Genomic DNA, 26902 nt, shown 5'->3' with positions numbered 1-26902 from the left:
ATTGTGACAATAGCAGTCATTGTCCACTGGTGTTCTTTCGTCTTGTGCTACCTTACTTGTGAACCAAAACCTGGATTACCAAGTGCTGTTCATCTGTACTAGAGACTGTCTGGGTAGTAGAGCAATGCAGTCAGAGTCTTTGTATGGCCTAGAAAGGCAGAACACAGTAAAACAACCAAGTACCCCTTAGTAAACAAATGTCAAGGCAGTGCTTCAGTTAAAAAATAATAATAATAATAATGTTATTGAACACAAACCTACATGTAGAATCAAGCTAAGCGCTCAACACTACACCTCTCTAGCTCTGTCCTACCAAGCGATTTATGTCTAAATAGCTTGCGTGCAAAGAATTATACACTTTGTCAGTGTTAACTCAGTATCTGTGCTGCCCTCTGGTGCTAGCAAATTCTGGATCTGCAAACCTCAATTTGAATACCTGGACTATGACAGTCAAATATTAACACACCTGCTCAGTGCAGGAAAATGCCACTGTTGGCATGGTTACCCCATACTTTTTGCCTAGTGTTGATGCTAACTTTGATTGAAAGTGTACTGGGACCCTGCTAACCGGGCCCAAGCACCAGGTTTCATTCCCTAAAACTGTACCTTTGTTTACTCAATTGGCACAGCCCTGGCCCACAGTTAAGTCCCTTGTAAATGGTACCCCTGGTACTAAGGACCCTGTGACTAGGGAAGGTCCCTAAGGGCTGCAGCATGTATTATGCTACCGAAGGACCCCTCACTCAGTCATGCACACTGCCTGGCGGCTTGTGTGTGCTGGTGGGGAGAAAAGACAAAATCGACATGGCACTCCCCGCAGGGTTCCCTGTCCCTAAATCACTGCCTGTGGCATAGGTAAGTTATCCCTCTAGCAGGCCTTACAGCCCTAAGTCAGGGTGCACTATACCACATATGAGGGCATAGCTGCATGAGTAGCCATACTGAGTATATGGTCTGGGAGTTTGTCATTACAAACTCCACACCATAATGGCTACATTGAATACTGGGAAGTTTGGTATCAAACTTCTCAGCACAATAAACCCACACTGATGCCAGTGTGAGATTTATTGAAAAATACACACAGAGGGCATCCTAGAGATGCCCCCCTGTATGTTAGCTCAACTGCTAGTATAAGGCTAACCGGTCTGTGCCAGCCTGCCACTTCCAGACGAGTTTCTGACCACATGGGATGAGTGCCTTTGTGCACCCTGTGGTCAGAAACAAAGCCCCTCCTGGGTGGAGGTGCTTCACAAACAAAGCCCCTCCTGGGTGGAGGTGCTTCACACCTCCCCCTGCAGGAATTGTAACACCTCTTGGTGAGCCTCAAAGGCTCAGGCCTGGCGTTACAGTGCCCCAGGGTACTCCAGCTAGTGGAGGTGCCCGCCACCCCCCTGGACAAGCCCCCACTTTTGGCAGCAGGTCCAGAGGGATAATTTAGAAAAGCAAGGAGGAGTCACCTGCTTTGCCCGGACCACCCCTAAGGTGTCCAGAGCTGAAGTCACCCCCTCCTTGAGAAATCCTCCATCTTGCTTTGGAGGGTTGGGACCAGCAGGGATAGGTATGTGCCCCCCCTCTCCAAAGGGAGTGGGCACAAGGAGGGTGTAGCCACCCTTAGGTACAGTAGCCATTGGCTACTGCCCTCTAACCCTAAAAATGTCTCTAAATCTTATATTTAAGGGCCCCCTGAACCAAGCGATTTAGATTCCTGACGAGCTGAAGAAAAGAAGGAATGCTGTGCTGAAAACCCTGCAGAGACGAGAAGGAGACAACAACTGACTCTGCCCCAGCCCTACTGGCCCGGCTCCTTCTTTAAAAAGCTGCAAAAGAAGAATCAACACGTTCTACAGGACCAGCAACCCCTGAAAAGCCTCCAGGGGACCGTCTGCATAACCGAGGACCAAGAAACTCCAGTGGACAGCAGACCTGTCCAACAAGAAGAAAAAGCAACCATCTGTAAAGGGACTCCCACCTCACTCCAGAAGCGTGAGTCCAAAACTACTCTGCACCCGACGCCCCTTGCCCGTCTCCAGAGGAACCGACCAGCCAGAGAGGATCCCTAGGCAATTCCGACCAAGTGTCCACCCTGGGCTGATCTCTCCACCTCTCCATGACGACATCTGCAGAGGGAATCTCGAGGACCTCCCTGCCCGCAACTGCTCAGACGAAGATATCCGACGCCTGAAGAAGCACTGCACCGCTGCCCCCAGCCATGAGAGAAACTGACCACCGGTGCAGGAGTGACCAGCTGGCAGCCCTCCTCCCTGTCCAGTCGGTGGCTTGCCCGAGACTCCCCCCTGTTCCCTGCCTGCAGCACCTAAGTGACCCCTGGGTCCGCCCTTTGAGTTCCATTGGGAACCCGACGCCCTGTTTGCAACCTGCACTCAGGCGCCTCCGTGCTGCTGAGGGTGCGTGTTTGGTGCCTTCCTGTGCCCCCCCCCCCCACTTACCCCCTGTGCTCCTCTAAACCCCCTGGTCTGCCCTGAGACAATGCGGGTACTTACCTGCAAGCAGACCGGAAACCGGAGTACCCCCTGTCTCCATAGGCGCCCACGTTACTTTTGCTCCTGTTTGACCTCTGTACCTAACCGGCCCTGTGTTGCTGGTGCTGGGTGTTTGGGGTTATCTCCAACCCCCAGTAGTGGGCTACACATGCCCCGGATACTGAACCTGTAAGTCGATTTACTTACCTCCAAAACTGTACTTTCTTCCCCCGGGAACTGTTGAAATTTGCACTGTGTCCACTTTTTAAATAGCTTTTTGCCATTTTAAGAAAAACTGTGTACATTGTTGATTCCATTCAAAGTCCTGATTGTACCTATGCAAAGTACCGTTCATATAATGTACTTACCTGCTAATTGAATCTTGTGGTTCTAGAGATAAATTAAGAAAGAATATTTTTCTATATAAAAATCCTATTGGTCTGGAGTTAAGTCACCGAGCGTGCATTTCTCTTATTGTCTATGTATGTACAATATATGCTTAAAACTACCCTCTGATAAGCCTAACTGCTCGACCTCTCTACCACACATAGAGTATTAGTATTATCTATTATTGCCTCTGTCAAGCCTCTTGGCGAAACCCTGAACTCTGTGCACACTATATCTCAATTTGATATATACAGAGCCAGCTTCCTACACTCAGTTCTTTCAGATACACTTCACCAGTCAATCCTGCTTGTTGCTCCTTAGCAAAACAAGTGTGTGGATCTATTGAACTGTCTGGAGGGGCTTGTGCACCACTTCAAAAGGTTAAAATGTATTACAGGGTATTTGTATCCACACAGAACACTCTGGCCTGAGCCAAAGTCCACCACCTAATAATTTGCAGTTGACCCTACCCAGACCCTGGCTAATCAGTAGCAGCACAAGGGGTCAGTGTTTAATGTTCTGTTACTCAGCACATAGAACTGAAAACAAAGTCATAAGTGTGGATTTAACTGTTGATTCCTGAACCTTACTTGGATACCTCTTCAACAATCTTATGTCCAGTAACTTTCTCTGGGGCAATCCTCAATTTCTCATACAGGCACCTAGGGTTAAACTGGTGGGTTTAGGGACAGTGCAGCACACCACAACATGTTGTAGGCCATGGTGCTTCACTTGCACCTCAGGCAGTGACGTTTATGGTAGTTGATGTCTACAACACAGCTCCTGAGGTCCTTTGACTGTCAGACTCATTAATTTCTCTCATGCAGGCTCTCCTCTGTTGTGCTGTCCAGCAACCTTTTATCCCATCAGGAAGGGCTCTCCTTTGAAGGGCAGCCCTGTAGCTCTTTGCAGGCTCCTCCCCCAGTCTGGTAGGAAGTTAGCAGTTGGCAGACCCTAGCTTTGGAGCAGAACATTTCTCCAACTAAAATGGAGTACAGCTCCTTCATTAGTCAGTAACTGGTCTTGAAACTTCAACTGACCAGGGGATCACTTATTTTCTGCAGACCCATCCAGTCGACTCTTCTACACTGTTAGGGTTTCTCCAATGAAAGGGTGCAAGACCACTAGGCCTTATTGAGGCTGTAGTTAGCCCAGGCCCTTCATGACCTGGTTTCCAATAGTTCAGATGTGGAACTTTGTATTTTGAAGGCCAGACAAAAGGACAGATCTGTTGTAATGTAGATTCAGGTAGGAAGAAGGACTTTGACTTACCCGTGAAGGTAGAGTCACCTGGCAGGGGAACATGACACTAAACTACAGAGTGAAGGATCTGGCACCTCTACTTGCAAGATGCTTTAGCCCTCTACTGTAAGGCACTGGGAAAAGGGAGGTGATGCAAAGAAGCAAATTTCTAAGTAAACAGAAACATAAACTAGGTTTTTCAAAGCCCTCTTAGTTTCATATTACCATATAAATACAATTAAAATGGATTATTGCTGTTTGTACCCAGTCAAACCCAGCTCCACCCAGTTTGCACCGACCCCCACAGACCACGCCCGCAACCTCGGCTTCATCTTGGACCCTCTTCTCACCATGACCAAGCAAGTCAACGCCGTGTCCTCCGCCTGCTTCCTCACCCTCCGCATGCTCCGCAAGATCTTCCGCTGGATCCCTGCCGACACCAGAAAAACCATGACCCACACCCTCGTCACGAGCCGCCTGGACTACGGCAACACCCTCTACGCCGGGACCACAGCCAAACTCCAAAATCGCCTGCAACGCATTCAAAACGCCTCGGCCCGCCTCATCCTCGACGTACCCTGCAGCAGCCACATCTCCGCACACCTGAGACACCTGCATTGGCTCCCAGTCAGCAAAAGGATCACCTTCCGACTTCTCACCCACGCACACAAAGCCCTCCACGACAAGGGACCGGAATACCTCAACAGACGCCTCAACTTCTACGTCCCCACCCGCCCCCTCCGCTCCTCTGGCCTTACACTCGCTGCTGTCCCTCGCATCCGCCGCTCCACGGCGGGTGGGAGATCTTTCTCCTTCCTGGCGGCCAAGACCTGGAACTCCCTCCCCACCAGCCTCAGGACCACCCAGGACCACTCCGCTTTCCGGAGACTCCTAAAGACCTGGCTGTTCGAGCAGCGATAACCCCCCTTTTCCCCTAGCGCCTTGAGACCCGCATGGGTGAGTAGCGCGCTTTATAAATGTTAATGATTTGATTTGAGTCATACATGAGCACAGGTTCCAAACTCATCCTGAGGCACGGACTCAAAGCGCATGCACCTTTCACTTACAACCTCTACAGATGGGAAGAAGAGACCCTGTGTTGAGAGAGTGGCTGTTGAGACCTGTTAGCAACTCCCCCCTGAAGGATGTAGGCAAAATGATTTGTCCCTCTACTATAATTTGCACTGCCACCACTGGCAATCCCATAAAGCTTAATTGGAGGATGACCCTCCACCTCAGAGACATTCCCTGGGTTTTCAAACCACTGTGATTATCTGAGGAGAGCAATACAGTACAGGGATGCATGCTCTGTAGAGCCATACTGGGGACCTACCCATCTCAACACTTAGCAAATACTTTTCTGCATTACAAGACATTTTCTTTCAATATGTTGTATAAGAGTTTGGAATAAGAGTATGGATATACTAAATCTGCTTCACCTTTCTGACATGATTGTAAGGTTTGATCCTTATACTGTAGTGCATTCCTTGGAGGTTATGAAAGTATCAAAGATTACTGATCTTCTGGCCAGGGCTGTTGAATTCCTGATGTAGTTAATATATTCCCCCCTAAACACCGACATCAGCTCCCAAATATGAACAAGATCCGATGGAAAGAGCCCCTGGGGGAAAGGAGAATTGGGGAGACTTAGTTCTTCCCCATACTGCCATAATGTATCTGTTCTTTTTGTGCATGTCCCTTGCAGTTATGTAATATTTGTAGTTCAATTTCCTCAGCCCTTGTATGTTGTCCTCTGAAGTAGGTCACATCCCTACACAATTCAAAGCTTGCTATAAAGTTCTCACTGCCTTTTTGATTTGTCTATTGAAGTGCTAGAAACACAAGTGTACCAAGTCAGATGTTGCACTTGCTCTTATAGATCGTATGCAATTGGTAGCACTAATTTTCAATATGTCTGTAAGTTAAGCCGTTTATAGACATGCAAGCATGCTTATGCTTCACTGTTGCATGCACATTTCTGTGGTAGACTAAGGATGACATCCATGAAATTGTCTGACCTCTGCCTGCTTCTTTGAATAAAATCCAATATCTTGTGCTTTGTTACTTCTTGAGACGCCTATGGTACCTGAAAGAAGACGTATCTTGCAGCTGTTTAGGAATGCTCGAGGGTCAAACTTTGGGATTACAGCACCTGCTCCACTGAATCTTTGTTGGTGGAGATAGCCACTACATTCGATATCCCACTATAACTCTCACTCTTGCAGGAAGATATGGACCAGTGCAAGCTGGAGCAAGATAATGCAGGCTAACTTCTGGTGCTATATTCACTGAGCTGGTGCTCCCAATCTCTTCTTGTCATTTGATTCCTTTTGCTGTACCTTCCTTTTTGTCTTTTGACCAGTGCTTATCTTTTGGGTGTCTCTGGGGTGATGAATGGCACTGACCTTGTGGGTGGTGTTCAGGGATCTTCTCAGGTTGTGAATGTCTGAAAGTGTTGGTTAAGGGTTCATAGGACAGTGGATGGTTGTGTTCTGTACTGTGCCTCCAGCAACCAGTGTTCAAGAAACCTGGCCCTGATGGGAAGCCTTTGATGGAACAGGCTTTAGCAATTTGTAGTAGATCACATTCAGTTGCATGTTTTGCTAAATCTCTAGTTTTCAAATGCAAAATACCCAGAAAAGCAAGCCTTGTGCTGAAAGTCCACTTCTCATTTCAGTTTCCTAGGAATGTCCCCGGCTCCTCCACCTTAGTCCTAGGAAGGGGAATGTCCCCGGCTCCTCCACCTTAGTCTGTTCTTCACTCTTAAATTTGAAATTCCACAGGGGTCTTCCCCGAGTCTTACATTTTAATATTTACATGATCTCACTGGCCAAGCGGATTGTTATTAGGGATTTCAGTAATATCATATGCCAGTGACAGGCAACTGGATCTTTCTCTGGATAAGAACACCATCAAATCAGAGCAGAGTTTCAAGTGTCTCTCAGCAGGATTATGGAGTGGGTGAATGAGAGACACCTTGAAATGTAATGCAGAAAAGACTGAACTACTCTTAATTGCAGCTAACAATAACTTGCCAGCCACCGACAGGTGGCCGAAGGAACCTTCCAATGTTTTCCCACACCAGCAAATTGCTGCAGAAGTTTTTCAGTCAGATTTGACTGTGAATTCATTTTTACCAACAAATTCTTTCAGTTACTGGCACTTGCTTCTCAATAATGGAAGCACTTAGAAAGTTTCTAGATTTGCAACCACAATAATCTCTAAAGTCTTTGGTTCATGCTCATTTCCTGATGACTCGACTTCTCAAACAGCCTTTATCCCAGCCTACCAAAATATCTTATTAACTGCAAACTACAGAATGCAGTTGCATGAATGGTACTAAAGCTTCCCCGCACACACGGCATCTCATTTAAAAGATCTGCAATGGCTCCCTGTGCAAAAATAAATTCATTTTTAAAGCCTTGACACTAACGCACAAAGCGTTTTATGGCCAGGCCCCACATTTCTTACAGATAGATTTATACATTATGTCACCAACAGATTTTTGAGATTTTGCAGCTCAAACCTCCTCCAAATTCCCATGTTCAAGAGGGCTAATTTGGGAGGCAGGGCTTTTGCTTACTTGGGATCAAAAGCCTGGAACACTCATCTTCTCCATTTCATTGAATCAAAGAACTAGCTTAGGAAGCAACTGAAGACCTATCTCTTTTCTGGAATATAAGTGCAATATCTACATGGGACCTCTCAGTTCCTGATCCCTTTGTATGGTCTCCAACGCTACCCTATACCAAAAGCGCATTGACACACGCAGAACCTCTATCACCCTCCCTGGGTTGTAGCCATAATGACAGCAGTGTGCACTATCATAACCCGCAAATACCCAAAGGCATCAATTTCACACGTCAGTCCCAAGGCTAGGAGTTTATCCCTCTCCAAGCCAGCTAAGCTCCCCGGGGAAAAAAAAGAAATTTTTTTTCGGTTAATCCGCAGCTGATATCTTCCCCAAACTTCCAATAATTTCAAAATATGGGGCAGCGAGGACTGCGGCTCCCTCGGGTAGAAGAGATTGTCATCAGTGTATAGGGATACCAAGTGTGCCACTTTCCCAGCGTGATCCCCCCCACCCCCTCAGTCGTGCAGCTGTCTTCGAGGGCCAATGGCTCCAGGGCAAACAGAAGTGGGGAGAGCAGACATCCTGCCACGTGCCCTGACCTACAAACCACATTGAAGTAGCTTCATTAGCCGAAGCAACTGATTGCTTGCTGGTGTGCGAGGAAGATTGGAGATTTTTACAGGAGTAACTTGCCTTTTCGCAGAAAGAGATTATCTTTAGAAGTTGTTAAATTGTGCTGCCGCCCCTGGATAAGAACAGTCTGCTCCCTAGTCTTTTGGTCATGGGTGTAACATTGGTGCTAGCAAAGTAGACAAGGACCAGCAGTAGTTGGATCCACTCCATTTTGTTGTAATGAAAAATGGATTCTAGGGCACAATGTTGAGTGGTGGGTCAATTTCTCAGTATTTCTTGTGTTCCTTAATGATGAGGTTTCCTAGAGAGTCTTTAGAAAGGAGATCTGGGGGGGTGGGCATTGTTTGCTGGAAATGTTCTCGGCTATTTATTAACCTCTGAACTGTTCCTCTTTTTCTTTGGTTTCCCATTATGGTGTTCTAGATGCGTGGAGGAACCTTCTTGTGTGTGTGTTTTTTTTTTTTTTGTGTTTAGCTGCCGACTGGCGTCCTGAACTTAATGCAACTCCAGGCTTTGAGCACTTGTACCACTCTCTGCTGAGAACATCCTCTTAGCCTGCCCAAGACCATCTCATATTGAACTCTCCCATAGTACACCCATACCCCACTGTCATGAACGGATCCTGTTCTGGGGAGCATATGCACGTTGACTGGTGCCTACACTTTTGACCTCCTCAAAATCATACATTGACTTCCTTATTATGCAATGCTGGCAAAGGCATCCCATCACACTTTATTTATCCAGTGCCATGCTATGTAATAAATAAAACCCCATCCACTGTTCCTGATGGGTGCAGGCAACTGAAATGCACTGCCCAAAGACTCCGCTAGACTCCACTTTAAACACCTCTTTCTCTCTTCTTATAATCATACTCACAATAAGCCTTACACAAAGTTATGGGTCTGTTCAAACTACAGTGAACAATTCTGGTGAATAATTCTATTCGAACTTGATCAGTAAATTCAGATCATCTCAAAATCTACTTTGCAATTCATGATGAGAATAACTCACTTAAATGTGTCTTAACTCTTGCTATAGGTCTTAACTGAACGTGTTTGTGTGTTACTTTTTTTTATTAGAGCATTGCTACTTCTCAAGTCTCAGTCCCTCCCCTATGTTTCGATATTATCCTACACAGAACATTCACATTCTATTAGTATCCTAACTGACCTATTATAGCAATTGAGTAAAACTGGGAAAAGGAAACCTATGGTACTTCACAGCTACAAAAAAGGTTATCTGACAGTTCATCTACAAACTATTTGCCTGAGGATCCACCTGCCAGACTCCACTGATAATGACCAAGTGTGCTGCTCCCTGAAACATGCTATATTACAAGTGTAAGCATCCTCGGGTTAACTTGCATCAAGACTGCAACTCCTGGCTTCTGCCACTTCTCTTGTCAGCCCCTAACTTCTAACTGACCAACATTCTCCCTCACCTGAGCACCATCTCCAACATTACAATGACTATGTGACATGTGGCATCCGCTCTAGGTCGTACTGGAACTCACTGAAAAACAAGACTCATATGTAAACAGGGTGCCCTAAAATAGAAACCGTGAAAACCCTGGTGACAAGATCCCACTTTCAGCAAAACACAGCAAAGAACAAACAACATTGTAAACACAGCACATCATACTATCAATGCAAGCAGTTGGAAATTCTTACTTGGTATGAGTTTAAAATGACTCCATTAAGCAGCAGAGGCTATGACTAGGTCTACAACTTGTCTCTTTCTGTTCACAAACGTAATGAATAAAATTATGTAGGTATGAGAAGGGGTTACATTTAAATCCCAAGAGATAATAGAGTGCAGACAGCAGGGTAAAAATTACTTTATTACCTGATAAAATGAAAAATGTGACCTGGTGTTGTGAACCTCTGTCCTTTCCTGAACTGGTCCACCAGGCTAAAAAAAGTTCTCCCCTTATCAAAAATTGCAGAATTCTTTCACATTTGATTAAAAAATCTGTGGGGACATTGGAGAAGGAGCACGCTGTTGCCAAGGGCCATATCTTGTTCACAGAACTTGCTAGGCATGACCAGAGGACGTACCCAGCAGGCTTCACTGGCATTGGTACTGTTCAAAGACCATGGCTGAAGGCTGCGCCCTGTTGGCATGGGCATTGAACGTGGTGCATGATCAAAGGTAAGCCCCAGAGTGCCCTGGGTATTGCCAAAACCAATAACCAAGGGCTTGAAGATCAACAGTCTAAGAAAATGTAAGATGCATGTAAAAATGTACCATCATAGAACATCAAAAATGTAATGAAATACAATAAGTGAACTAATGTTTCTTAATACTTGCTAACGCGCCTGGTCCTTGGTAAGTAAACTTACAAGGGGACGCGTATAGGCCGATGAACCTTTTGGATTGCATGGAGTATCCTTGCCATGTAACGACCAATGTTATCAATTTTCAATATGCCCAATCAATAACCACTAAAAGAAATATTAATCATTAATCAATTAAATGAACATTTCATGAATAACCATAACTCAATATACGTCTTAGCAATTTTATTTCCCTAATTGTTACACTTCTAAGTCATAAAGTTAATTCAAACTTTATTCAGTTCACTCAGAATTAATTCAGTTAATGACCACCAATAACATATTCTAATCAGAACTTGAGAAAACATATGCTCAGAAAGCAGTTAGTCAATCAATTGTCTCTGTCAGCTCACCCAAAGGAACCTTACCTAACCCGGATTAGCATTAGCATGTGGGACTTCATGCGAAAACAATTTAGAACACGAATTTAGAAAACATCTAGCTAAAAGAAAAACTATTTAAACAGCGCAGTTGGTACCTAGAAAGAAAGGCACAAAAGTTAAGTCACATTGTCATAGCTACCTATCCACAGAATGGATCAGCAACAAAATCAGCCTTCGTCTTCAGGTCATCAATCGATCAGCAACGCATCAGGCTCTCAAGAGAATGAGCCCAGTGACAGAATCTCGAATCGCGTCTTCCGACATCTAACATCTGCATCAGTTCTCCCCTCACATCTGAAGATTTTGCCCTTTGTCATGACTTTTTATTAAGGTTATCCACTCCATCCCCTTAATTCCTAATTAGTCAGTCAATCGCCAGTTATTACCCTAACCAATAATGCTTATTTTACGAATCTGTAAGTTCTAAGATTACGCCATTCTCAGTTCGTTGATTGGTTCACTGTACGAAGTCCTCATCATCCGGCTCACAAGGCATCTTCTTCTCCAGTCAGTGTCTCTGTTGTTCGAGTCCTGGGAAAGTCTTAGGGTTCTATTCACTTTACACTTGCTGAGCAGTGCTAAAGTGCTTGTGTTCTTTCCCTAAAACCTGGTAACATTGACTTATCCTCAATTGTCATATTTAATTTACCCATAAGTGCCTAATAAAGTTCACTGTGTGCCCTGGGCCTGTAAATTAAATGCTACGAGTGGGCCTGCAGCACTGATTGTGCCACTCACTTAAGTAGCCCTCTAAAAATGTCTCAGGCTTGCCATTGCGGAGCCTGTGTCTGCAGTCCTAAACTGCCATGTCGACCTGGCAAGTTAACCCTCTGGCCAGGCCCAAACCTTTCTTTTTAATACATACAAGGATTTGGCATAGCAACCTGAGCTGCCGACTTCGGAGGCAGGAGAACCTGGTTTGAATCTCAGCTCAACATCATGTGATTCTGGGCAAATCACTTAATCTCCCTGTGTCTACAATTCAAAGCCTTGTGACCTTCACAGGTAATTTGCAGCTCTTTGCAAAATCCTGGATAAGGTAGGCCATGGACAGACCCAAGGGCAGGTTGCAGTGTATTTAAAAAGTTGGACATGGACTTGTAAAAAAACTTATATGCTCAGGTTGTGAAAAAGTCTTAAATTTGTTTTTCACTACTGCGAGGCTTGTCTCTTCCATAGGTTAACATTGGAATAGCTTTATTGCATTTTATAAGTGTAGTTTCGAGTTGGGAAGAGATGGAACCCCCAAGATGGTATCTCTGCAATCACAGTTTAGAATCACAACTGATGGTGAAGTAGGATTTTAAATTGCAATTCTGAAAATTAAATTTTTAGAAAGTGGCCATTTTCTTACCTTAAATCATCGAGGGCCAGATGTACCAAAGGTTTTTACCCATTCTGTGTCTATGGGAAAAAGTGTTCGTACATATGGCCCCTAGTGCCTTCTGCGCGTCTCTGAATACATGTCTGGGTGGGTGACAGCTATGCTCTTGTGAATTCCCTCTAGACGGCCACACACAAAGGGACCTTAGGTGTCCAGGTTTTTCTGCCTTCGTGAAGAAAACTCCCAAGGGATTGGATACTTCTCCCCACTTACATCTTTCACTTTCATCTGGCTGGAGTGGTGGTGGTGGTGGTGTAGGGGCGTGAGAGAAATGTGTTGGATCTGGCATCTTTGGTGTGGTTTCCCTCTGACTTTTTGCCACCAGACCTTCTGTTTTACTGACTACGTTTTTGCTGGCCATAAGATTCTGCGCTTTTTACCACTGCTAAAAGGGCTTGTGCTCTTTTCCAGAAACCTGGTAACATTGGCTTATCCCCAATTGTCATTTTGAATTCACCTATAAGTCCCTAGTAAAGTGCACTACTTTTGCCCAAGTCCTGTTAATTAAATGCTACTAGTGGACTGCAACACTGATTGTGCCAGCCACTTAAGTAGACCTTTAAGACTGTGTCCGATCTGCCATTGCAGAGCCTGTGTGCGCAGTTTTGGACTGCCATGCCGACCTATCAAAGTAAACCTTTTGCCAGGCACAAACCTTCCTTTTCTGTACGTATGTGACCCTTAAAGTAGGCCCCGACCAGCCCCCCAGGTCAGGATGTAATGTATTTAAAAAGTTGGACATGTATCTTTACGTTTTATGTGTCTTGGTGGTAAAAAACAAATTTGTTTTTCACCACGGCAAGGCCTGTGTCTCCCATAGGTTAACATCAGAATTACCTTATTATTATCCTTTATAAGTGTAATTTCCTAACAGGGACATAAAACCCTTCCAAGTTTGGTGTCTGTATTCACAATTTAAAATCCTAACTTGCGCTGAAGTCAGATTTTAAGTTGCAAATCTGAAAATGGCACTTTTAGAAAATTTGCATTTTCTTACCATAACCTTTTTGTACCTCCTGCCTGTCTCTGATCACATGTCTGGGGTTGGTCACAACTGGGCTTTGTGTATTGCCCCTAGACAGCCACACGCAATGAGAGCCTAGATGTGATCTGATGGGCCATCCTGGCAGGATGGGTGGGAGGAGATGGATCCAGCCTCACTTACACCAGAGTAGGATGTGTCCTGTCCACACACAAAGGGCTGCATACTCCCCTGTATTAAGTCTGGCACCAGGGCAGGAAGGACAGGACATCTGTGCACTTCAAAGTCATTTCTTTAAAGTCTCCACATTAAAGGCACTACTGGGTATAAGAACTGGACCTCAGACACCACCACTTCAGTATACATCTAGACTTGTGAATACTCTGCCAGGAAGAAGGACTGCTGTGCTGCAGAAGGACTACGATTCTGCTGGACTTGTGCCTTGCTGCCCCCTTGCCAGGGAATGGAAAGAACGGGACCTGACTGCAAAGGCTAGTTGGCTGGCCTCCTGATCTGAACTCTGTCTGCCATCTGTGAGTCTCCCATGCGAAAGAGTGCCACCCCAGTCCTGGATCCTTGTAAGTGTGCCTAAGGTGTTTGCTCTAGCTGAGCTGACGCATCCACTGCTGCAGGAGCAGAACTGATGCATTTCAGCTGCTGTGTGGAGCAGAAGTGATGCATCACCACTACTGCGTCAGTCGGAACAAACACACAGACTCACATCCCAGCTTCCTGGGACAGGCGCATCATGTTACGAACTGACACAGCACACCGATTTCCCCACCGCAAGCTCCTCTCATCTCTTGTTGATGGCAGCCTCAGTGACTACGCTACAGCTCTGCATTGCAGCCTCAGCGCTCATTGGAACTGATATATCACTTCAGCTGCACAAAAACACGGGCCCTTGTGTCGTAAGCCCCGTCGGGAGGGGAACCTCAGCAACGATACAGCAGGACCCAGCACTGCAGCCTTGCTGCATTTTGGAACCAACGCATCACCTTGGCTTTTTTGTTTCAGATCCACGCAACCCTCCACAAGCAGGATTTAAGGTACTTCGGTTCAGCAGGCCTGACTGGGTCCCAGTCCAGCGTGATCAGATATCCCTGGTTGGCGCTTCTTGCTCCTGAGTGCAGTTTTATAGTTTATTCTTTAAAAATATGTAACTCAAGTTCTACCCTTCGGATTTGTGTCTTTCTGGTCTCATATTATTCATTAAATTAAGTTCTGTTTTTCTAACCTGGTGTGGGATCCTTTCTGTGTGGTGTTTTCACTGTTTTACTCTTTGAAGTGTTGGAAAAATACTTTACACATTGCCTTCAAGTTAAGTCTGACTTCTCTGTGTCAAGCTACCAGTGGGTGATCACAAGTTAATTTGGAGTTTCCTTGTGATTCACCCTGACAAAAATTGTTGTTGCTGTTTGATCAGAGCTCACTCCCTAGTCAACCAACAACCCAGTTTCTCTCAATCATTTCTATATAGTCTTGATTAGCTCTTTCTTACCATCATCTTCCCTTCCCCGCCCCCACCGACTCCCCTACCACTCACACATGGTGAAAACTCAATTAAAATAATTTATGAAACTTTGTGTTTGCTACAGTGAAGCAGCAGAAGTTAATTATTTTTTTATTGTAGCTTTGATGTTAAATATTTGCAAGATATTTAAATTTATAAAATAAAATATGCTTTTCTTCTTTCAGAGTCAAGTAGATAGTCTTTTGCACGAAATGGCAGATGAGGCTGGGTAAGTAAAATTATATTGATTTTGAAAAGTCAAAAGCATGCTTCCCTTTTACGCTTTCCATGAATTTCTACTACAATTCTAGTATATAATTTCCTACTTGTGCCTGCTTTCAAAGAATTATTATAACTACCCAGAATGGGTGAATTGGTGTTGCATGTGCACACATATTTTTTGTAGATGATATTTAAAGAAACCCAAATTTTCATTGCAGCCTTGATCTGAACATGGAACTACCACAAGGGCAGACTGGTTCTATTGGTGCAAGTGTTGCCTCTACAGAACAGGTACAGTCATTGATCGTTGTTCATATACTAGTTTCAATGATAAATTACATTTTGCATTTCAGTGCTTCAGTCTTTTTCTAATTTTTCCTGTAATTTGAATGTGTTGCATGTGAGAATGCTCTCAATTTCATGTATTTTGAATGGCAAGTTGTAGTCTATGGTTCAATGGTGCAGAAGCTGACAAAGCCACAAGTCAAAACCTCTTTGAAATATTACGCAGTTCACTTTTCTCTTCAGTAATTTATTTGATCTCCATTCCACTCTTCATCAATTTAGGTTTACAGCAGGAAAGGAATTCTTCTCTTTAATATGTTTACTACGTATTCAAAGTTCAAATTACAAATGTCACCCATCTTACACCAATTGCATAGCCATAATGCTGTCCTCCAGATCGTTTGCAGTACACAGGGGGCTGAATGTCTGTAGAATAGCTCTTTTGAACCGCTCAATGCACATACACTTCAAACCCCCACTCTGCTCCAGTGCTATTGTTTTATTTCTCAGCCCCTGGTTACATTTGTTTATTAAAGGATTCATTTATTGAAGGTGACATTCAACATCTGTTGTTGCATTACATGGTTCTTTGGCTTCCAATATATACCTAAAGTATATTGGTCCCACCAGTTATCAGGGCTTGCTATCCCTACAAGTTTTAGCACTTGGGCTCTCGTTATGAGTGGCACAGCTTCACCTGGAGTGATAACTCTGGGTGAAATTATGCCATCTGCAGTTCCATGTCTCTTTGGGTGTTGAATTGACAGGTCCACCAACTCCATATCTGGTAATGCTGGACCTGAATGTTATATGCCTGTCTCTTTTGCTCTAGTTACAAGGGCTGCGGGCAGCATTGCAGACTAGCTGCCAATCAACCCCTGCAGCACTACTGAGTGAGCTGATAGTGCTCCCTTCAAGCAGACTCAATCCTGTCCTGACCTGCCATCCCCCAACCTTGCAACAACCCACACCAGCATTTTTCGAGACACAGATCAGCTAGAAAATGTGTATGGTTTTCTCCACAGAATCTTGGGGGAAAAAACACTGAAAGACCGGGTATGTCGGGGTTGGTGCGGTTACTCCCTATTCCAGGACGAAAATGCGTAATTGGTAGATTTTGGTGCAGGACTAATAGGCAGAATCAGGAATTCCATCCCGCTGGTATTCTTGCACCAAAACCTGCTGAACTCTTAATGAGGGTGTTAATAACAATAAACTGTAGTGTGTAGGAAAGTGGATTATTATTTAGGGTGCACAAGTGTCCTCCTCAGGGTAAAGTCAATACCTGCTATATGTCATATAAATTAATCACAATAAACCTGTGTTAAATCCCTGGAAATGTAGCACAGAAAGTTGGGCATAAATCAAAGGCACTTTGTGGGAAGTATTTAAGCAGTGCATAAACAGTTGGAAAAGAGACACAAATCACAATAAAACTCAACAACCAATTTTAAAGTACAGAGAAACATTTGAGAAAAATAAGACCAAAATGACAAAAATCAAATAAGTGAGAATCAGAGTTAAGATTTTTTAATGAACTGACCTGAAAAGGCACAGAAAAAAAATAAAGCACCCCATGTAAGTCAAGCGTTACTTTAGACCAGGAAGAAGGTGTACATTTTAGGCCAACCACGATGAAGCCCAGGTCATATATGCCAAGTGGATGGGTCTTGGTGAAAGACTACAGGTCAAAAAATTTGAAAAAGTTTTTAATTTCCACTTCAGAAAAAATTCTTTTAACTCCCAGCTTAGAATGGGAATTTGTCACTTTTTAAGAAGAAAAACCCCTCCATGAAGAAGGCACTAAAACTGTAGCTGCTGTCATGGAACCGAAGGCTGGATTTCTGAAGCGGGATGGCCCCGCTGGTGCTTTGGAGCTTTTCAGGGTTCTTGCTGAAACTTCTCTAAGTCCCAGCTCAGACTGGGACTTGGTAATTTTTTCAGAGAAGCAGAGATCTCCATATGGGATGAGGCTTAAATTCAATCTGATGCTGTAGCCAGATACTTTTTCCGGTTGGTAATGCTGAAGCTCTGGATAATAGTCATGGTAGGATTTTGTGCATGCCTCATGGAACTCACTGGAGGCATGTGTAATGTACAAGGTATCAAATTGGAATGAGCTATATAACTTGATCATACAAGACACTACCAGGCTGAGAGGGGAGACATAAGAAGCTAGAATACTTCTTCAGGAAAGGAGTACTATAGGTACTTGGGGGAAGGAGTCCCTATCTGAATCGTCAGTGCTTTGACTTTTATCAGCGAAGTCACAATACCAGAAACACCTCATGGACTAAAACGGCCCAACTAGGGAGAAGTCTGCAGCAGTAGATATTGTGGTGCTGCTGGGTAGTAGTTTCAAGAGGAATTGCTATATTATAGCTGTAATTAGGGGCTGGACCCTGAGGGAATGCTGGTAGCTACTGAGCGCTCTAAGTACTTTCAGGGGACATTGGTACATGGCATGTCTGTGACTGCTCTGCAGGATATATGTGCAAGCTCGAACAGTTGTCTACCACCTTCTGTTCATTCATTATTCCATTCTATTTTGTGCCCCAGCTCTCTCTATCCTAACTGGAGGGTGAAGCTTTTAATTGCTTCTTCCTTTACGTTGATTTGTTAAAGAATGCATTGGGTAGTCTCACCACCACAACCTTAACCTTAATTACAGCTAAAAACAGGCGAAGAATCACCTGATGGAAAACGTTTACTCCTTTCCACAAAGGTCAATTGATGACTCGAAAGAATTGTTGAAAATAATTAGCTCCACGTGCTGCAGGATAAGGACCTACCTTCTTTAGACGCAGATCATATGGAAGCAACTGTATTCCTGTATGTCACTGTACTGTTTATTTTAGCACTTTAGCCATAAAGCAGTAGCAATATTCTGTGGAATCTCCTTTCATGAAAAAGTCCACTAATTTGACCTTGCTGCTTTTCAACATTTCTCATCTATGCATGCCTTTACTGGGCTTTCAAAAACAAATTTGAGTGTGTAGTATCTAGCTAGGTTCAACAGTTGAACAATCAGGCTTTAGTTCCAAACACCAACCCAAAATTGTGTTAATATTCTTAAATGTTGATATCCTAGCCACTGTATACAAAGGGGAGTTCCCTTATGGTTCTTCTCTTATTACAGCATCTGACATTATCAATGTTGACCTGTTACTGGACTTCTGAAAGTCCAAATCGCTTATATCGCCTTCTGGACTCTGATGCTTCCATTCCATTTTTAAGACACACAGGGCCTGATTCTAACTTTGGAGGACGGTGTTAAACCGTCCCAAAAGTGGCGGATATACCACCTACCGTATTACGAGTTCCATAGGATATAATGGACTCGTAATACGGTAGGTGGTATATCCGCCACTTTTGGGACGGTTTAACACCGTCCTCCAAAGTTAGAATCAGGCCCACAGTGTCTCTCAACTAGGTTCTTTCTTCTGATACAAGCACCCTTGGCATAGGGTCGTTGCTGTGAGCTCTCCATGGATTCGACTTTTCTTTATCATTTTTATCTATCCAGTGTTTATGTGATATGACTAGGACTTTAGTCCAACACTCATAATACAGAGATTTGTCTGCGTGTCTTTAATCCGTAAAATGGGTTCTGGGCACTGATTGGTGGCTTTGATGAAGTGGTAGACATGGTGAGTTTTGGTTACCTTAATCTGAAAAGAGCTATGTTTGAAGTGCTGTTGCTTGTACCATCCGAGTTAATACAAAAGAAATGCTTCTTTCTCTGCCTCACCTGACTGCTAGTCCACCACATATTCCATTTGAGCTTGCAACGTGTAAGTCATTTTGCATTCCAAAATCAGCTTTAATGCCCACATCACATCGTCTTCGTTCAAACATCTTGGCATTTAATCCTTAATCCAGAAAATTGCATCTCATTCTGCACAGATGATCACAATCCAGTAAACCTGATCTAGCTTTGCACTCAGGATGTTGTCCCTTTAGTGCTTAAAATTGTCAAACTGCCCCTAGAAAGTAGAATATTCACTTTTGCATTAAAATCTGGAAAGAGAACTCTCTTGCTTTAGAAACAGAATCTAGACCTGACTCTCTTCCAGAATCGTTTGGCAAGCTCAATGATATGGCAGTTGTAATATAACTCCAATAATGTGTATCCAACAATGATATCCTGAACACCTTCCAATTTCGTTTTGACCCTACTGCAGGACAAATAATAGATGCCATTCTTCGTACAGTTGTCATCGGTGATATAAGTCTCTTGCTGCTATTTGATTGACCTACTTCATTTGATACCATTGACCATGACCCTCATCCTCTATCCTCATCTTGTTGGATAAAATAGCGAGAAAAGTGTTGAACTAGTTGATCTTATTACACTTATCTAGTTCTCAGTTTGTAAAACTGGATTGTATCAGATGACATACCCTTCATGTAAAATGTGTGGTCCCTCATTGATCCTCCATTTCCCCCTCAATATTTCTTCTCTACATGAAGCAATTTGGCCTGATACTCCATGAAGAAGAGAGACACTTGCACTATTATGCCAACAACCCCCAACTTTACCTTAGAGTATTCAACTCATTGGACTTTTTAAATTTAAAATCCTTTCTTGGAAAGGCAATACATTTAATAAGTTATGTTTCTTGAACATTTGAATGTAGCACAAATTGTATTCCTCCTCCTCCTCAGCTTCAGTGAAGCCTCTTTTCAAGCCTAGAATTGGCTTCTCAGACCCAAACATCACTGCCAAACCTGATCTCATTGCTGAATCTTCAGCTTTTGATTGGCCACAATCTCTTGGTTACCTCACAACCCAAAAATTGAGAGGCCTGCCTCTATCTGACTTTTTATGTTAAACAACCTTAGACCTCCTATTTCCCACTGCTCACCTGAAAGTAGTGCAGGTCCTGGTCCACTCTCTTTGAAGGGGGTACTGCCTTAATTGTAGGCCTTCTCAAATCCGCTTAAAGCCATTCTTCATGTGGCAGTTTGCCTACTCAAAGGTGCTTAAAATCAGACCACATAACTCACTTCTGAGAGACCATTCCTGGCTTCCCTGGCGAAGCAAGAATTGCTACTGAAAGGGCAGCATTATTCATAAAGGGGGGACACATTGGTCTCCCCACCTACCTGAAAAACAAACTACGCACCTCAGGAAATGAGAGAGATGCTCGGCTGAAAGGAGGTAAACCACTATAATTTATTTTATTTGGGTCAAGCAGCCTGGTGATGACTAAACTTTTTTCTTATTTTCTGTATGAATGCCATGGTGCTGCCAATATTTAGGAAACTGTTGGTAATGCCAGTGTATGAGTTACAAGTCATTCTTTGCTCTTGTTAGATTGTTGTACTTTTCTGAAACTCGTATTAGGTTTTATTTTGGCAGACATTTGGTGATATTTTAAACATGTTACTCTCTTGAAATGTTTTTAATGACGGTCAGTAAACATAATTAAATTAAGACAGATCTAGCCTCCTACCGGAGATACCTAAAATCAAAAGAACGAAAACATTTAAACAGTAGTCTATTGACATGCAATAGAATTATAGATCCAGCAACCGGAACACCTCAGACTCAAATCTATTTAAATTTGTAAAGAACCTAAACACTCCTCTTCTCAGAATGTAAATAATATTAGTCTAAAAAAATGCTGTTGTTTTTGTACCCCTAAGCTGCACTGTTTCCGTACTCATGCTTTCTGTAACTTGTGAAGTGTTACGTTGCTCCTATGGGCCCGCCCGCATTAGAACAATAGTTAAAATAAGTGTAGTGCAACAGTTAAGTCTGCATTGTGTACCCTACATTAGGTAAGCCAAGTTTTACTTCTTAGATGAAATAATAACAAATGCATCATTCACTATGTGATCGGTTCACAATTTGGCTATGCTAATTTCAGTCTGAGAGGACTAAACTTGTTTTATATCAGTTTGCATTAGATACAGAATTTTGCAGCAACGTTGCCCTTATATATAAGGAAAGTTGACAGCATCACCCAAAATCCTAAATCCTTGCAATGACTCCATATTGTAAAATGTATTGTCTTGAAATTGTATTCAAGAGTCGCACAGGTCTGTCTTTAGCAGAATATTTGTCTATCTTAAAACAAAGAACTGCAGGAGAGAAAACAGGACGTTCTGAATTATCAGTCCTAATCATTGAAAGTCCTCTAGAGCTCATAGCTAAAGCCTTCCCCTCGTTATTTCTTAAAAGCAGTCAGGACTTTTACTTCCTTGAATGATTTTATGGTTTGAAGGCCTATAGTGTTTGCTGTCTTATCAGGTACTTATACCCTTTACATTTAAATGGTGATGTTGTCACTAGGCAGTTCAGATTCTAATGACAACATTTTTTATTACATTCTATCTTCCTTTTAGGTAAATGTACTGCACTATTCATATGTTGTTGTCCCTTTAATTTATGCAGGATGAACTGTCCCAAAGGCTTGCTCGCCTACGTGATCAAGTGTAAGGAAGAAACCTGAAAACAGTTCTTTCCGGTCTCTGTGGAATTCTGTGTGTGTATCAGCACATGTACGTGGATCACAGATCATGCCTTGATGCTAAATATATGTAATATAAAATTCTTACTTTTGCGCTTTGTCGCTTTCCATTTCTACAAATTCATTGTAAGGAATCCCCAACCTTAACTCTGCTATTCTGTGCATTACATTACATTTATTTTGCGCAATACATATTTTCAGAGGTAGTTTAATTACAGTCTGTCAAGTCCATGTTTGAGAATTCTAAATCACTCATTCTTTTATTACATTAGTTAGTGTCATTTTAAATTATGAATGAGAGTTTGTTTTCAGCTCTTACAGTGTTTTGAGTTTTGTGTGTGTGTGGCAAGTTGTCAAAAACAAAAGAATGCAATCACATCGAAGGGATTGTTCACCAAGCATTAAAATGAATAATAAACTTGTGCGTTTCTATTTGTATAATGTACTCCATACAGAGCTCAGTAAAAAAATTAATGGCAGAAGTTTTTTTTTTCATTTTCAGCGAGGTTTTTTTCTTTCTACTAAAATCAAAAGAAACGTTTCCCACATTGATGGGCAAGGAGTCATTTTGAAATGTATCCCTTTACTACGTTGAACAAGTGCAGAATTGTTTTTTGTTGATCGAAAACTGTAAAAATAGTTCTTGTGACTTTATACAATGAAAGTAAATGTTCTGAAGATAAAAGTACCGAGCCAGTGTTCATTGGTTGAGTGAAAACCATATCACAACTCATGGGTCCTTGTGGTTTACAAGGATGCACACATTATTCAGCTCTTTCTTTTAATAAATACATTTTTACACCTTTCCAATAGGTATTCTATTCTGATATCACATTTTAATTGCAAAATATTACACCTATGTGGTAAGTATGTGCATTTAAAAACAGTATCTCGTTTTCACTGCTATTGTAAGTGTCTCAAAAAAAAAAGCTCTGCTGCAGATTAGTTTTGAAGGTCTTACCTCATTGATTTGGTAAAATCCCTTTGATATGGAAATCTGGAATATATTTTGTAAATTAATATGATACATTTTGCTTCATCCTTATTAAGATTCTCAGTTCCATTTTTTTTTTTACTTGACAGCCAAACTGGGGTGGTATTTATTACTGAATTGAGTTGAAGGAAATGCTTCTCCGCCCACCACAACTGTTCAATACCGCAGTCGTGATAATTAACTGTGCCTCTTGGAGGAAGCCACTTCCTTGTTGTGCAAGGATGCAATAAAAGAAATTCCAAACACAGAAAGGTGAAGAGGTGTTTATTCATTCGGTTCCATTGTTCCCAGGAAAACTGGAACACAGATACATTTAGAATTTCCAGATGTCCAAACAGTGTGCTCAACCCCACATTTTAAAATGTCAATTTTGCAAGAATCCATTAACCTGTCACAAGCAGGCTTTATGGTGACGTTTGACCAGAGAGATGCTTGCTTGTGCATCCAGCACACCTACAATACTTGAGACTTGTGGTGCGAAGGTAACTATTATTCTCTCGTAGGCGAGTTACATGTTTATTCATAAGCATTGAATAGTCCTGTCCACATGCGGGGACCCCAGAGCAGTTCTTTCATTTATCTTCTTGAGTGGAGATGTTCACCTTTCTTCATGAAGCCTTTAAAGAAACTTAAGCAAGTGACAGATAATGCAGCCTATATATCTAGGCTACAGTGGCCAAATTCTTCATCATTAAGTCACAAAAGGGCCAATACATCAAAAATGAGTTTAATTTAAGATGTTTTTCAAACAGTATAAAACTCCTTCACAAACCCCTTTTTATGAAAGAGGTGAGGGAGAACAGGGCAGGGTAGCCTCATAGGCTGCCGTTATATGGCTAAAATAAAGTCTGTGTCTTTAAAAACCTAGGGACCACCAATATCCCATCATGCTCAGCTGGTGACAGTTGTTTCAGTTATTTTTTCAGGCTCCTGCTGACAGGACCCTGAAGCATGTTGTCAGCAAACACAGCCTGCCGGTGGGACTTCAGAGCGAGGGGAAGGTCTGTCTTCCGCCAGGACTCTTCCTTCAACATCCAGTGGGCGTGGAAGGTCTGAGAAGCATGTTTCAAGCCAGAAACAACATCAGTCCTGGTCGATGTTGAGAGGATCAATGTCGAGGCATGGTACGGCGCCAACCTGTTTGCCATCAAGGACTGGTTAGACGTCAAGGAAGCGTCGACGCTCGCCGTCAACACATCAGTCAACGTTGAGGGATTATACGCTGTTGAACCATCGCCAACGTATGACATCGAGAAGTACCTCATCGTCGAGAAGTGACTGTTCAAGGTCCTTTTTATAGTTTTTTTTTTTTCTTTTTTTTCTCACAAATCTTTTGGGCAGAAATTGGTGACAACATCTTTACAAGGTTGACGTCAAGGAGTTTATCAACGTTGAGGAGAAGAATTTATTCTTCATCTGATTCTCAGCATTCCAGGGTTTACTCACCTACTCTGGTTGTGTTACCATCCTCCCCATCTTCTCATCCACCTTTGCCACTACCCCCACAGGTACTGCGTCCTCCGCCTCCTCCACCTCTACCACCGGTGCTTCCTCTACCATCAGCGCCTCTTCCTTTACAACCTCACAGGCCTTGAATGCACTCCCGATCGCACCACCACTCTAATCATGGACATCACAAATCGGGGTGCTATTCCACTACTTCAAGGCATTCCCATCGCCGTCATGGATCTCATCATAGATCTAGGTCACGCTCCCATTGACTGCATTCTGATCATTCCTCTTCTTCCACAAGAGACTATTCACCTCAGACTCTCCACCGCCTCATGTCTTCCCAGTAGGTGATAATACCACCTATCAAGAGGTTCTAGTCTGAGGGGCTGCCAAACTAAATATGCTGATGTCAAGACCCACGCCGTCCACATCGGTAATCTTCGAGACGCTCCATCAGCGTACAGCTTCAAGGCCGTGGCTTCCCCTGGTTCCGGGTCTCCTCAAGCCAGCCATAGATTTGTTCTCAACTCCAGCCATTGCTAAGCCTTCCCCATCCATTCTTCAAAAGAAATACCGGCTTCTGAATCAAGAGCCCTTATTTCTCCCCTCTGATCCTCCACCCGAGTCTGTCATGATTTAGACTGTGAGAAAGGTTAATTCCACCTCTCTATCATCCTCTTCACCTCCAGATAAGGAGAGTAGAAAATTGGATTCAGCAGGCTACAAAGTCTGCACTACAGTAGCCACTTCAATGAAAGCAGCCAGTGCTACAGCCCTCGTGGGCAGGTACGACTGACCCCTTTGGGATTCAATCCAGCATTTTGCCGAGCACCTGCCAAAGGTCAAAAGAGAAGACTTCCTGGAGATCGTTAATGATAGTGCAAGTAGATAAGCCCTCATGGGCAGGTACGACTGACACCTTTGGGATTCAATCCAGCATTTCGCCAAGCACCTGCCAAAGGACAAAAGAGAAGACTTCCTGGAGATCGTTAATGATAGTGCAAGTAGATAAGACGACGCTCTGCCCAGCAGCCCACCCAAGGTGGTAAACAAACATCAGGCACAAAACCATGAGTCCTCCCTTCCCCCTCTTCTGTTATCCACTCTGCTAGGGGGAAGCATTGTACATTACCTGCAAGAGTGGCAACACTTCACAACTGATGCCTGGGTTTTGAATATTGTGCAAGATGGGTACGGTCTCAGGTTTACCGCCCCACCACCGTTCATTCCAGCAAAGCCGTCCACTTCCCATCTCAACTTACACAGGATGGAAGTCAACATCCTACTGCAAAAGAAGGCATTGAAACATTAAGTGGGAGGGGACAGGCATTTACTTCAGGTTTTTCCTCATACGAAAGAAAGACAAACACAAATTCAGACCCATTCTCGATCTAGTCGCCAACAATTGGGTTCGGAAAGAGAAGCTCAGGATGCTGGCTTTACATGAAGTATATCCCCCACTTCATCAGGTAGATGGGCTTTGCTTCATCGACCTTCACGGTTCATCCTTCCACATTCCCATCACAAGGAAGCATCACAAGTTTCTCAGGTTCCTTGTAGAGCACTACCATTACCAGTATACAACACTACAGTTTGGTCTCAAGTCAGAACCCTGAACATTCTTCAAGTGCATGGCTGTGGTGGCAGCCCATCTAAGAAAACCCTCAATCTTCGTCTACCCCTATCGAGACGACTGGCTCATGAAGGTGTCCACTTCTTACGAAGCCCAACTGCATTTTAATTGGACTTGTAATCTCCTTAATTGGTAGGGTCTTCACATCAACCTCAACTTACTTAGGGGCCTTCATAGAGACAGTTCACGCAAAGGTGTGTCCTTCGGAGGAGCAACACTTATTGATCTTTCAGACATGTCAGACTCTCAGGAAGGTGCCTCCTGCTACAGCAAGAGCAGTCTCATCCTACAGGAAATGTCCGTCACAAACCTCTTTTTTCCAGATTCCTGTCATAAAGGATTCCATAGAGGGCTTGAAGAAAGTTTTCCCTCCCCTTAGGCATCCCTCCTATCCCTGGGAACTCAATATATTGCTTTCTCGCCTTATGCAGGATCCCTTTGAACCGATACATAAAGCTTCCCTACAACACCTTACGTGGAAGGCAGCTTTCACAGTAGCAATAACATCAGCTTGCCGGGTTAGCGAGATCGAGCACTATGTTCTCATGAACCATACACTGTCTTTCATTCTAGCAAAATAGTTATGAGAACTCACCCAATTTCCTTCCTAAGGTAGTGTCGGACTTCCTTGTAAACCAGACTACCTCATTGCCTACATTCTATCAGAATCCCTCTACTCCAGCAGAAAGAGCTCTCCATTTGCTGGATGTTAGGAGGGTTTCGAAATTTTGTCTCGACAAAAGATATCTGCTGAACTGACCAGTTACTTATAAACTATGGTCAAGTCCACACTGGATTATCCACCTCCAAACAGTCCATCTCCAGATGGAGGGTTTCTTGTATTTTGTATTTTGCTGGACTATCCAATGCTTATAGCTTATAATGGAAATACTTCTCTATAGCTCCTTTTGGGCAGGGGGAGT

The 26902-nt window shown here is 43.3% G+C and overlaps 1 protein-coding gene across 1 annotated transcript in view; it reads left to right on the top strand.

Moving 5' to 3' along the window:
- Window positions 1–22706, top strand: part of CHMP1B (charged multivesicular body protein 1B) — a 73548-nt gene extending 50842 nt beyond the window's left edge. Inside the window, exons 6-8 of the mRNA XM_069212575.1 lie at window positions 15100–15143; window positions 15355–15427; window positions 21825–22706. Of these exons, the coding sequence (XP_069068676.1) occupies window positions 15100–15143; window positions 15355–15427; window positions 21825–21869 (162 nt within the window). The 3' untranslated portion in view covers window positions 21870–22706. The remainder of the gene's footprint in view (window positions 1–15099; window positions 15144–15354; window positions 15428–21824) is intronic.
- Window positions 22707–26902: the final 4196 nt, after the last annotated feature.

Source organism: Pleurodeles waltl, chromosome 2_1 (genome assembly GCF_031143425.1).
Source record: "Pleurodeles waltl isolate 20211129_DDA chromosome 2_1, aPleWal1.hap1.20221129, whole genome shotgun sequence".
Taxonomy (NCBI): Eukaryota; Metazoa; Chordata; class Amphibia; order Caudata; family Salamandridae; genus Pleurodeles; species Pleurodeles waltl.
The sequence above is the reverse complement of the archived record's forward strand: the minus strand, read 5'-3'. Positions and strand labels throughout refer to the sequence as shown.